Source organism: Rhinoderma darwinii, chromosome 1, assembly GCF_050947455.1.
Source record: "Rhinoderma darwinii isolate aRhiDar2 chromosome 1, aRhiDar2.hap1, whole genome shotgun sequence".
NCBI classification, from domain to species: domain Eukaryota; kingdom Metazoa; phylum Chordata; class Amphibia; order Anura; family Rhinodermatidae; genus Rhinoderma; species Rhinoderma darwinii.
Window position 1 is genome coordinate 110,285,181 of NC_134687.1, and position 14,083 is coordinate 110,299,263.

At 41.4% G+C, this 14,083-nt stretch overlaps 1 protein-coding gene across 5 annotated transcripts in view; it reads right to left on the bottom strand.

The window, feature by feature from the left end:
• The window catches only part of KLHL2 (kelch like family member 2), a 225,830-nt gene that overhangs the window by 78,852 nt on the left and 132,895 nt on the right, over positions 1-14,083 (bottom strand). For all 5 annotated transcript variants that reach the window (XM_075860272.1, XM_075860275.1, XM_075860273.1 and 2 more), the window contains one exon: positions 7,484-7,593. In XM_075860272.1, coding sequence (XP_075716387.1) covers positions 7,484-7,593 — 110 coding nt within the window. The remainder of the gene's footprint in view (positions 1-7,483; positions 7,594-14,083) is intronic.

The window sequence follows — 14,083 nt, forward strand, 5'->3', positions numbered from 1 at the left end:
TCTCGCTTCTAATTTTGTGTACTCATATGAATTGCACATGTGCAGAACGGTTTGGTTTGTACTGTTTATTTCATTCCTGCATACATTGTACCAAACTTTATTCAATAAACCAAGTTTAAATAAATAAATATTCACCTAACCCCGTTCCCACAAGTAGAGGAGATCCCTCGGAAGGTCTGTCAAGTGTGTGACTCGGCGCAGACAGGCGCGATGACGTCACTGCATCGTGCCGGTCTGTGCCAGGAATTACATAGGCTCCCTGCTCCACCATTAGTTTCAACTGTATCTGTGCCCTGATGACACATATACAGCTGAAACCAGGACATAACCAAACCGGAAAAATAACAAAATGCGCAAGAGGACGTCTGTTATGTGCGCTGAATTCAATTTTTTATTAATTTCCCAGCCCTACGCAAACGTATGTTAGATCGCTCTTTTTTTTTTTTTCAAATTATTCCTGTTTGACACAAAGTTATGTGAAAATGGACATTGCTGCCAACAGTCTGTCAAGACAATTGCAATTGTCACCTTTCAAGAAATAAATAGGGTTTGGGGGGTGCACTCAAAACGCACTCAAAACACACACACACACACACACACACACACACACACACACACACACACACACACACACACGATCCAAAGAATCAGGCAGCACTCCAAGGTATAGGCAAAAAAAGTGGTGGTGTTTTATTGGTCCATCACTAAATGCAATGGTTCAGCTCAACACAAGAGCCTTTCTCAAGCTGCCTATACCTTGGAGTGCTGCCTGATTCTTTGGATCTACTAGTTTTGGGTCTTATGGTCGTGACCCACGCAGGCTTGCACCCGCATACTATTGGGGGGCTGTACGGCTGACATCTTTTTTGGATGATATATATATATTCTCTGCTTGGGTCACACTTTTGGCCAACAGTATAAATTTGCATGCAAGTTTTATAAAAAAAAAATAAATTTGACACAAAATTACATGAGGATGCCTGGGTATATGAAGTGCAAATCCGGGGGTACATCGTTAGGCCCCCGGGGCTGCCATGATAACCATTGTCACCCTGCAATTGTGTCACAGGAGGGCTGATGGGATGACGGAGGGGCCCCTCTCTCTGACAGCTTAGATACCGCGCCCGCTATTGACTGCGGCAGTTACAGTAAAGTGTCGGCTGTAACAAAGTGGATACCCACTGGGTATTGAGCTAACCCATAAAAACATTGGAGGAATCAATTTTTTTTCCATTTTACCCCACAAAGATTTTTTCCCAGTCTTTCAGTACATAATATAGTACATTGTATGGTACATTAAACGTTGCTATTAAAAACGTTAACTCGACCATCAAAAAAGATGCTCTCTTACGGCTTTGTTGACATAAAAATAAAAACGTTATGCCTTTGGGATGGAGGGGAGGAAAACATGAGAAATTAAATAACGAAAATTTGCTGCTTTTTTAAAGGGGGTTAAAATTTATTAGAAATCACCTTGGCATTCGTTGGCGTGTATAAGCGAACAAGGTAACTTCTAGTGTTGTAGGCAGAAAAATTGAAAGAATAATCTGAATTAAAAACACAATCATTTTTTGGCACTCTTAATTTTTTTTTTTTTGCACACGGTACCTAAATGACTGTACCATTTGGTGTGTGTTCAAAATGTACTGTCCGGAAAATACATGCTGTACATTATGCATGCAAAAATGCCCAAAAATAAAAATCAAGCGTTTTCTGGCAGCATTCAAAAGCCTTCCATTGACCAGATGTTTTTTTGTTACAAAACGTGTAATTTAATTACGCCCACGTAAATAATGCAACACATGCACTAACAGCGCATGTTTACATGAAGTCAATCATAAGCCTTAACCCCTTCCCTCTTTGGCCACTTTTGACCTTCCTGACAGAGCCTCATTTTTCAAATCTGACATGTTTCACTTTATGTGGTAGTAACTCCGGAATGCTTTTACCTATCCAAGCGATTCTGAGATTGTTTTCTCGTGACACATTGGACTTTATGTTACTGGCAAAATTTGCCCGATACATTCAGTATTTAATTGTGAAAAACACCAAAATTTAGCGAAAAATTGCAAAAATTAGCATTTTTCTCAATTTAAATGTATCTGCTTGTAAGACAGGCAGTTATAACACACAAAAATGTTGCTAACTAACATCCCCCATATGTCTACTTTAGATTGGCATCGTTTTTTGAACATCATTTTATTTTTCTAGGACGTTACAAGGCTTAGAACTTTAGCAGCAATTTCTCACATTTTCAAGAAAATTTAAAAATGCTATTTTTACAGGGGCCAGTTCAGGTGTGAAGTGGCTTTGAGGTCCTTAGATATTAGAAACCCCCAATAAGTCACCCCATTTTAAAAACTGCACCCCTCAAAGTATTCAAAACAGCATTTAGAAAGTTTCTTAACCCTTTAGACATTGCGCAGGAATTAAGGCAAAGTAGAGGTGAAATTTACAAAGTTCATTATTTTTTTCCAGAAATTCATTTTGAATCCATTTTTTTTGTACCACAGAAGGTTTTACCCAAGAAATGCCACTCAATATTTATTGCCCAGGTTATGCAGTTTTAGGAAATATCCCACATATGGCCGTAGCGTGCTATTGGACTGAAGCACCGGCCTCAGAAGCAAAGGAGCACCTGGTGGATTTTGGGCCTCCTTTTTATTAGAATATATTTTAGGCACCATATCAGCTTTGAACAGGTCTTGTGGAACTAAAACAGTGGAAACCCCCCAAAAGTGATCCCATTTGGGAAACTACACCCCTCGAGGAATTTATTTAGGGGTGTAGCAAGAGTTTTGACCGGCCAGTTTTTTTGCAAAAATTTTTGGAACTAGGCCATGAAAATGAAAATCTACATTTTTTCAAATTACATGTAGGTTTAGCTAATGTTTTTTCATTTCCAAAAGAACTAAAGTAGAAAAAGCACCACAACATTTGTAGAGCAATTTCTCCCGAGTAAAACAATACCCCACATGTGGTCATAAACGGTTGTTTGGACACACGGCAGGGCTTAGAATGGAAAGAGCGCCATTTGGCTCTTGGAGCTCAAATTTAGCAGGAATGGTTTGCGGAGGCCATGTCACATTTACGAAGCCCCTGAGGGGACAAAACAGTGGAAACCCCCAACAAGTGACCCCATTTTGTAAACTATACCCCTTGAGGAAATTATCTAGGGGTATAGTGAGCATTTTGACCCCACAGATTTCTTGCAGAAATTTTTGGAAGTAGGCTGTGAAAATGAAAATCTACATTTTTTCAAATAAAATTTAGGTTTAGCTAATTTTTTTTCATTTTCACAAGGACTAAAGGAGAAAAAGCACCGTAAAATTTGTAAAGAAATTTCTCCCGAGTAAAACAATACCCCACATGTGGTAATAAACGGCTGTTTGGACACACAGCGAGGCTGAGAAGGGAAAGAGCGCCATTTGGCTTTTGGAACTCTAATTTAGCAGGAATGGTTTGCGGAGGCCATGTCGCATTTGCAAAGCCCCTGAGGGGACAAAACAGTGGAAACCCCCAACAAGTGACCCCATTTTGGAAACTACACCCCATGAGGAAATTATCTAGGGGTACAGTGAGCAGTTTGACCCCACAGGTGTTTTACAGAACTGATTGGAAATAGGGCGTAAAAATGAAAATGTAAATTTTTTCAAAGAAAATGTAGGTTTAGGTATTTTTTTTTCATTTCCACAAGGACTAAAGGAGAAAAAGCACCATAACATTTGTAAAGCAACTTCTCCCGAGTAAAACAATACCCCACATGTGGTCACAAACATCTGTTTGGACACACGGTAGGGCTCAGAATGGAACTAGCACCATTTGGATTTTGGAATGGTTTCTGGGCGCCATGTCACATTTGCTGAGCCCCTGTAGTACTAGTATAGTGGAAACACCCCAAAAGTGACTCCATTTGGGAAACTGCACCCCCTGAGGAATCATCTAGGGGTATAGTGAAAATTTTGATCCCAAAGGTTTTTTGCTGAATTAATTAGAATTAAGCCATGAAAATGAAAAATAATTTTTTTTCCAACAAGATGTCGTTTTAGATCAACATTTTTCATTTTTACAAGGAATAGAGAAGAAAAAGCACCCCAACATTTGTAAAGTAATTTCTCCCGAGTACGGTAACACCCCATATGTGGTTATAATCAGCTGTTTACATATATGGGAGCATACAGAAGAAAAGGAGCTGTATTTATCTTTTGGAGCGTAGATTTTGCTGGAATGGTTTGCGGACGCCATGTTGCATTTGCAAAACCCCTGATGTACCAAACAAAAGTGACCGCATTTTAGAAACTACACCCCTAAAGGCATTTATCAAGGGGTGTAGTGAGAATTTAGACTCCACAGGTGTTTTTCAGAAATGAATACGCAGTGGATTGTGCAAAGGGAAAATTGCAATTTCTCCACTGATCTGCCCATTCACCGCACAAGATGTTGTGCCCCTAGAGAATCTTACCCCATAAATTGTTAAGCGGGTTCTCCCGGGTATGGTAATGCCTTACTTGTGGCCATAAATTGCTGTTTGGGTACACTGTAGGGCTAAGAAGGGAAAGACCGCCATTTTGAGCATGGATTTTGCTTGGTAATAGTTCTGTTTGGGGTTTTGCTGGTATTTCCGTTTATAATGTGGTGGCATATGTAATCTGTGCGGAGTATATCAGGGGTATATGTAATCTGTGCGGAGTATATCAGGGTATATGTAATCTGTGCGGAGAACATCAGGGCATAATAAGAGGGTATAATAATGGGGTAAATAATACAATTATTCATAGATGTGTGTTACGATGTGAAGCGATCCGTTATGCACAGGCCAGTGTCGCACTGATAAACGGTTTTCTTTCTTATCCCCCTTTTGTAACGCTCTGCACCTTTTGGGGACTTTTTCTCCTTCGTAGTTTGGGAAATATTACTGGGAAAGTTTTGCGCTGGTATAATACGGGCGCCCTCGCTTCCAGCGGATGTGCTATGTCCCTTCCCTTTCCCAGTTCCTAAATACTAGGGCCCTGAAACTGAAGGAATGTTCCCCTCCGGCCTGCACATTGAGATGTTTTTTCATCACCGCATTACTAGTGCCGTAACGTTTTTCTTTTTCAGTTGATTGAGCGGTGTGCGGGCTTGTTTTTTGCGAGACGGGCTGTAGATTTTATTGGTATCATTTTGGAACACATACGACTTTTTGATCACTTTTTATTTCATTTTTTGGTAAAGGAAATTACCAAAAACAAGCAATTCTAGAATAGTTTTTTATTGGTTTTTTTATCGGCATCCACAGTGCGCCCTAAATTACATGTTGGCTTTATTCTGCGGGTCGATACGATTACGGCGATACCAAATTTATATAGTTTTTTTCATGTATTGCAGCTTTTGCACAATAAAATCACTTTTTTTATAAAATCATTTGTTTTCTGTGTCGCCATATTCTAAGACCCATAACTTTTTTATTTTTGCGTGCACGAAACGGTGTCAGGGATTATTTTTTGCGGGACGGATTGTCGTTTTTATTAGTACTATTTTGGAGTAAATGTGACTTTTTGATCACTTTTTATAGCATTTTTTGGAAGGAGATGTGACCTAAAAACAAAGATTCTGGCGCTGTTTTTCATGTTTTTTTTTTACCGCGTTCACCGTGCGGGATAAATTACATAATAGTTTTGTAGTTTGGGTCGTTACGGACGCGGCGATACCAATTATGTATAGTTTTTTTGATTTTTACGGTTTTTCCCATAATAAAAGACTTACTATGGGAAAAAAGTCAGTTTAGCTTTATTTTTATTTGAAATGTGTGTGTTTTTATTGTTTTACCACATTTTTATTAACTTTTTTTTACTTTTTTTACTTGTCCCACTAGGGGACATGAGGGCCTGATGCCCCGATCGCTACTCTAATACACTGCACTACATACGTAGTGCAGTGTATTAGCGCTGTCAGTTATTCACTGACAGCAAGCCTATGAGGACACGCCGCAGGCGGGTCCTCATCGGCTCCCGTACAAGGCAGACTCGGACGCCATTTTCTGGCGTCCGATTGCCACAGCAACCCAGCGATTGCATCACTGGGTTGCCGATCGGGTGAAAACCTATCAGATGCTGCGCTCTATTGAGCGCAGCATTTGAGGGGTTAATCTGCCGGATCGGAGAATAGCTCCGGTCCTGGCAGTTACAGGAGGGTGCCAGCTGTATAATACAGCTGTCACCCCACGGTGATGGTGCCGGCTCTGCTTCTGAGCCCGCACCATCACTGCGCCGTATATATACGGCGCTTTGCGGGAAGCACCTCCCGACAGCGCCGTATATATACGGCGGATGTCGGGAAGGGGTTAAAGAGGCTCTGTCACCACATTATAAGTGCCCTATCTCCTACATAAGGAGATCGGCGCTGTAATGTAGGTGACAGCAGTGCTTTTTATTTCGAAAAACGATCTATTTTTACCACTTTGAGCGATTTTTATATTTATGCTAATTAGGTTCTTCATGCCCAAGTGGGCGTGTTTTTACTTTAGACTAAGTGGGCGTTGTACAGAGGAGTGTATGACGCTGACCAATCAGCCTCATGCACTTCTCTCCATTCATTTACACTGCACTAGCGATATAGCTATATCGCTATGTGCAGCCACATACACAAACACTAACATTACTGCAGTGTCCTGATAATGAATATACATCACTACCAGCCAGGACGTGAGGTTTATTCAGAATCCTGACCCGTCTGAATCTTTTCTGTGAAATTTTCAGCAAGGCAAACGTAATCTCGTTTACATCGTAATCTCGTGAGATTACGCTTGCCTTGCTGGAATCTCACAGAAAAGATTCAGACGTGTCAGGATTCTGAATACACATCACGTCATGGCTGGAGGTAATGTATATTCATTATCAGGAAACTGCAGTAATGTTAGTGTTTGTGTATGTAGCTGCATATAACGATATAGCTATATCGCTAGTGCAGTGCAAATGAATGGAGAGGTGTGCATGATGCTGATTGGTCAGCGTCATACACTCCTCTGTACAACGCCCACTTGGTCTAAAGTAAAAACACGCCCACTTGGGCATTAAGAAACTAATTAGCATAAAGCTAAAAATCGCTCATAAAGTGGTAAAAATAGATAGTTTATCTAAATAAAAAAACACTGCTGTCACCTACATTACAGTGCCAATCTCCTTATGTAGGAGATAGGGCACTTCTAATGTGGTGACAGAGCCTCTTTAAATGTGTGTTTTTATGTGGCTTCTGCCATGTAAAAAGCACCTAAAAAAAATATATATATATATATATATACTGTGTGAATATGCCCTTTTCAAATTGCGTGTATTTGATTTTCTACAAACTTCCACCAGACACAAAGTAGAAGCTGCTCTCAAGTCAAGCATGGCTGTAATAAATGCAAGTCATTGCTGGGCAGTTTCGCCTGTATGTAAATACAATGCCAACAAAAAATGATCCGTATGATGCTAGTGAAGAAAAAACAGTAAACAAGTATTACCTTTTCCTCTGAAACAACGGTAAGCTTATCACTGGCAATCAAGCTGCACACTTGTTCTATTCCAAGATTCAGAAACTCTTCTCCTTGGACTATCTCTGAAAAGTGTTGTTCTGTAAGCAAAAGAAAGACCGTTAAGAGAATACATAAATAAGCGGTCTGTGAACAGAAGCCTCCTGCAGCGGATAACCACCTTCTCTCTCTGGGTCAGTGCTGTAGATGATTTATCTTCTATGCTACCCCTGATCTATGCGAGTGCCAGACAGAAAAGGTCCAATGCCTGTACTGTGTCATGAATTTCATTCTTTATATGGGAAGCAAACCAATTTCCCTGTTCTTCACATTTTGATATGTCTTTCCATCATGCTGGGCTGTAATGAAGAGAAGTGTATGATACTGATTGGTCAGCGTCATACACTCCTCTGTACAACGTCCACTTGGTCTAAAGTAAAAACACGCCCAGTTGGGCATTAAGCAACTCATTAGCATAAATCTAAAAATCACTAATAAAGTGGTGAAAACAGATCGTTTTTTTTAAATAAAAAGCACTGCTGTCACCTACATTATAGCACCCATCTCCTTATGTAGGAGATAGGGCACTTATGTGGTGACAGAGCCTCTTTAAGGCTCCGAGCCCATTTTTCAAATCTGACGTGTCACTTTATGTGGTAATAACTTCGGAATGCTTTGACCTATCCAAGTGATTCTGAGATTGTTTTCTCGTGACACATTGGGCTTTATGGTAGGTGTAAAATTTGGTCGATACATTCAATGTTTGTGAAAAATAGCTAAATTTACCGAAAATTGTGAAAAATTTTAATTTTCCTGAATTTAAATGTATCTGATTGTAAGGCAGATGGTAAAACCACACAAAATAGTTACTAGTTCACATTTCCCATAAGTCTACATTAGATTGGCATCACTTTTTGAACATTCTTATTTTTCTTGGACGTTAGAAGAACAAACATCAATTTCTCATATTTCTAAGAAAATTTCAAAAGCCTTTTTAAGGTACCTGTTCAGTTCTGAAGAGGCTTTGAGGGGCCTATGTATTAGAAACCCCCATAAAACACCCAATTTTAAAAACTAGACCCACTCAAAGTATGCAAAACAGCATTTTGAAAGTTTCTTAACACTTTAGGCGTTTCACAGGAATTAAAGCAAAGTAGAGGTGAAATTTGCAAATCTAATTTTTCTTGCAGAAATTAAATTTTATTCCATTTTTTTTTGTAACACAGAATGTTTTACCAGAGAAACACTACTAAATATGTATTGTCCAGATTCTGCAGTTTTTACAAATGTCCCACATGTGGCTCTAGTGCGCTCGTGGACTAAAACACAGACCTCAAAAGCAAAAAAGCACCTAGTGCATTATGGGGCCTCTTTTTTATTAGAATATACTGTATTTTAGGCAGCATGCCAAGTTTGAAGAGGCGTTATGGTGCCAAAACAGTGGAAACTCCCCACCAAAAGTGACTCCATTTTGAAAACTACACCTGTCAAGGAATTAATTTATGGCTGTTGTACCATTTTAACCCCAAAGTTTTTTTTAAGCACGTATTTGAATTGGGCTGTAAAATTAATAAAATTAAATTTTTTCCAATAAAATTACATTTTTGACCAAAATACCCAATTTTTTTGCCCACCTTCTCCAGAGAGCGGAAATACCCCATTTGTGGTGATAAACTGCCGTTTGGGCCCATGGGAGGGCTCAGAAGGGAAGGATCACCATTTGGCCTACTGGAGCTTTTCTGGTGCTAAGTCATGTATGCAGAACCCCTGAGGTACCAGTACAGTTGATACCCCCAAGAAGTGACCCCATTTTAAAAACGACACCCCTTAAGGCATTCATCTAGAGGTGTAGTGAGCATTTTGACCCCACAGTTATTGTGTAAAAGGTAATGCACAGCAGATGGTGCAGCGTGAGATTTGCCATTTTCTTTACATACATGCAATTTCAGTGTCCGATATATTGTGCCCAGCATGTGTCACCAGAGACATACACCCCAGAAATCATAATGTGGGTTCTCCCGGGTACGGCATGGGCACACGGCAGGGCTCAAAGGAAAGATGAGGGGGATAAGCGGTACATCAGGGTAAATTAAAAATCAAGGGATGAATGGTCAATTTTAAAACAATCTTTTATACAGAGCCCTGGTTTTTCGGGAAACGTGTCGCATTGATGTGTTGCGTCCTTCCTTATCCCCCTCTTATAGCAGACTCTGTACCTCTATTGACTCTCACTTCCTACCAGTTTGGTGAACTTCTCCTGGAAAGTGTTGCCCTGGTACTATGCGTGTGGCATCGCTTCCAGAAGTACTGGGTAACGCCACTTCCTGGTCCCTAAAAATTAGGTTCCGGATAAATTCCAGGAAAGTTCCCCTCTGGCCTGCACATCGACTTAGCAATGCCATAGACTTGTACAATGCCCTCTGTGTGATGTGCACGGCCAGCTTCTTATACCACACCGCATGGCGCTGTAGGGCTACAGGACTTGATCTGATAAGTCCACCCCTCCCATGTACCTATTGTAGTCCAGGATGGAGTCTGGTTTGGGGGTCTCTGTACTGGTACCTCGTACAGGTACAGTGAAGGAAATAAGTATTTGATCCCTTGCTGATTTTGTAAGTTTGCCCACTGTCAAAGACATGAACAGACTATAATTTTTAGGCTAGGTTAATTTTACCAGTGAGAGATAGATTATATATATAAAAAAAAAAAAAGAAAATCACATTGTCAAAATTATATATATTTATTTGCATTGTGCACAGAGAAATAAGTATTTGATCCCCTACAAACCATTAAGAGTTCAGCCTCCTCCAGACCAGTTACACGCTCCAAATCAACTTGGTGCCTGCATTAAAGACAGCTGTCTTAAATGGTCACCTGTATAAAAGACTCCTGTCCACAGACTCAATTAATCAGTCTGACTCTAACCTCTACAACATGGGCAAGACCAAAGAGCTTTCTAAGGATGTCAGGGACAAGATCATAGACCTGCACAGGGCTGGAATGGGCTACAAAACCATAAGTAAGACGCTGGGTGAGAAGGAGACAACTGTTGGTGCAATAGTAATAAAATGGAAGACATACAAAAGGACTGTCAATCGACATCAATCTGGGGCTCCATGCAAAATCTCACCTCGTGGGGTATCCTTGATCCTGAGGAAGGTGAGAGCTCAGCAGAAAACTACACGAGGGGAACTTGTTAATGATCTCAAGGCAGCTGGGACCACAGTTACCAAGAAAACCATTGGTAACACATTACGCCGTAATGGATTAAAATCCTGCAGTGCCCGCAAGGTCCCCCTGCTTAAGAAGGCACATGTACAGGCCCGTCTGAAGTTTGCAAATTAACATCTGGATGATTCTGAGAGTGATTGGGAGAAGGTGCTGTGGTCAGATGAGACTAAAATTGAGCTCTTTGGCATTAACTCAACTCGCCGTTTTTGGAGGAAGAGAAATGCTGCCTATGACCCAAAGAACACTGTCCCCACTGTCAAGCATGGAGGTGGAAACATTATGTTTTGGGGGTGTTTCTCTGCTAAGGGCACAGGACTATTTCACCGCATCAATGGGAGAATGGATGGAGCCATGTACCGTCAAATCCTGAGTGACAACCTCCTTCCCTCCACCAGGACATTAAAAATGGCTCGTGGCTGGGTCTTCCAGCACGACAATGACCCGAAACATACAGCCAAGGCAACAAAGGAGTGGCTCAAAAAGAAGCACATTAAGGTCATGGAGTGGCCTAGCCAGTCTCCAGACCGCAATCCCATCGAAAACTTATGGAGGGAGCTGAAGATCCGAGTTTCCAAGCGACAGCCTCGAAATCGTAATGATTTACACATGATCTGCAAAGAGGAGTGGGCCAAAATTCCATCTAACATGTGTGCAAACCTCATCATCAACTACTAAAAATGTCTGACTGCTGTGCTTGCCAACAAGGGTTTTGCCACCAAGTATTAAGTCTTGTTTGCCAAAGGGATCAAATACTTATTTCCCTGTGCACAATGCAAATAAATATATATAATTTTGGCAATGTGATTTTCTGTTTGTTTTTTTAAATATAATCTATCTCTCACTGGTAAAATTAACCTAGCCTAAAAATTCTAGACTGTTCAGGTCTTTGACAGTGGGCAAACTTACAAAATCAGCAAGGGATCAAATACTTATTTCCTTCACTGTACATGGGTACTGGTGTGGCATCTCCCTTGTCCTTGCACTTGACACACAATATGTTGCTGCAATAATGTGCCCTGCTCTCACCCCTTCTGAGCGTTTGCCCAAGCAGTGTCTTAGGGAGGCCTCTCAGATTTCTTCTAGCAGTGCCGCATGCTGCAGGACTTCTGGAAGCGAGGCACTTGAAGAGTGGGACACTGGTATAAAAATTATCCAGGTAGAGGAGGTAACCATGGTCCAACAGTGGGTGCACCAAATCCCACACAAATTTGGTGTGAACTCCCAGTAAGGGGGGGGGGCATTCTGGGGGCTTAATACAGGTGTCCTTCCCTTCATATATCCTAAATTTGTAAGTATACCCTGATGCACGCTCACACAGCTTATACATCGTCACGCCATACCTTGCCCTCTTACCCGGCAGGTACTGGCGGAATTGAAGCCTCCGTTTAAAATGTACCAGGGACTCATCAACAGAAATACACTTCTCGGGGGTGTATGCTTAGGCAAACCTGACACTGAAATGGTCTAATAGGACCAATAGTTTATATAAACGGTCAAAACTGGGGTCATCTCGGGGTGGGCACTGCTCATTATCCGTATAATGTAGGAAGTGAAGTATTGCATCATAACGCATCCTGGACATGGCCATGCGGTACATCGGGGTGTGGTAGAAGATGTCTGAGCTCCAGTAGGTCCTAATGGTGGCTTTTTCAGAAGCCCAAATGTTCAAAATCAGTCCCCAGAACTTGCCCAACTCTGCTGCATCTACAGGAGTCCACCTGTGGGATTGGGCATAAAATGATGTGGGGTTCTTAGTAATATACTGTTCGGCATATAAATTTGTCTGGGACACCATAAGCTATATAAACTCATCAGTGAAAAAGAACTTGAAAAAGTCCATCTCACTGAGCCCTGCCGTGTTAAATTTGATCCCTGGACTGCCCGTGTTCTTAGTGATTTGGGTTAACGGTCTGGTGTGGGTGTCCAAATGGGGTCACTTCGCTCGGGGGTATCAATTGTTGCGGGGTCACTTCTTAGAGGTTTCAACTATGGTGGTGGTGGTCCTGGGGCGTCTCCTAGGGGGTCGACAAATAAAACAGTCTCACCATCCGACGAGTCTGTGTTGGAGGCAAGAAATGAATATGCCTCTTCGCCAGTAAATGTCAGTTGGGACAGGTTTGTTGTGCTTAGACACGTAGAAAATGTATTTGGAATACAGCAAACAAAATAAAAATAAATAAAAATAAATTCCCTAACTGGGAGCAATAGGCTGCTATCTAAACTAGCACAAAAGCGTGTGTTTTTTTTGAGAGAATAAGTGGACTTCCTTGACACTAAGTAGAGCAAGGGTTCCTAATACTAAACCTAACTAGATTTTATGTTAACTTCCCTAACGCTAAACCTAACTACGGCGACTATTCCCTGGACACTAAACCTATCTAGATTATTCCGAGCTTCCCCGACACTAAACCTAACTACGGTGACAGATTCCTGACACTATATTGAACTACGCTTTTTGACGGTTCCCTGACTAACTAACCCTAATCAAAATTGTCTAAACTATTTATTTATTTTAATTTTTATAAAAAAATTTGTGTTTTCTAGATTTTATATAGAAAATAAAATAAGTGGTCAGTGATAGGAGATCACTGCCCAAAAACATAGGGGGAACACAGTGAGGAAGGGAACAGGAGTGGGTAGTGGATGGGGGAGCCGGGAAGCCAAAAAAAGTGCTTTTTGTAACTTTTTTTTTTACGTTTCTTCACTTCTCTCTGCTCACAACCGCTCTGAACGCCTTGCTAACTCCGACAGACGTTTAGGGCGGTTTTAGCAGGAACTGATGTCAGAGAGAGGAAGTGAAGACAGCGATCACCGCTGTTGGTCAGTTAGTCACTGACTAGCCAATAGCAGCGATCGCTGAGGCGGGCCCATCGCGACTGGTCCCGGCACATTGAGCTGTGACAGCCTGCTGTCGGAAACAGCAACTATCACAGCTCATGAACGCGCCCGGCGCGAGCAGTGCTGTGTTGAATGCAGGACGTACTATTAGGTCATGGAGTGCGAACGATGCAGTTACCATGACCTAATAGTACGTCCAGGAGTGGGAAGGGGTTAATGAAAACCTAAAATTTAGTGTCTCAGAAAATTAGAATATTATAGAAGCCCAATTTCAAAATGATTTTTAATACCGAAATGTTGGCCTACTGAAAAGTATGTACAGTATATGCACTTGGTCGGGGCTCCTTGTACATGAATTACTGCATCAATGTGGTGTGGCATGGAGGCGATCACCCTGTGGCACCGCTGAGGTGCTATGGAAGCCCAGGTTGCTTTGATAGCGGCCTTTAGCTCGTCTGCATTGTTGCGTCTGGTGTCTCTTATCCTCCTACTGACAATACCCCATGGATTCTCTATGGGGTT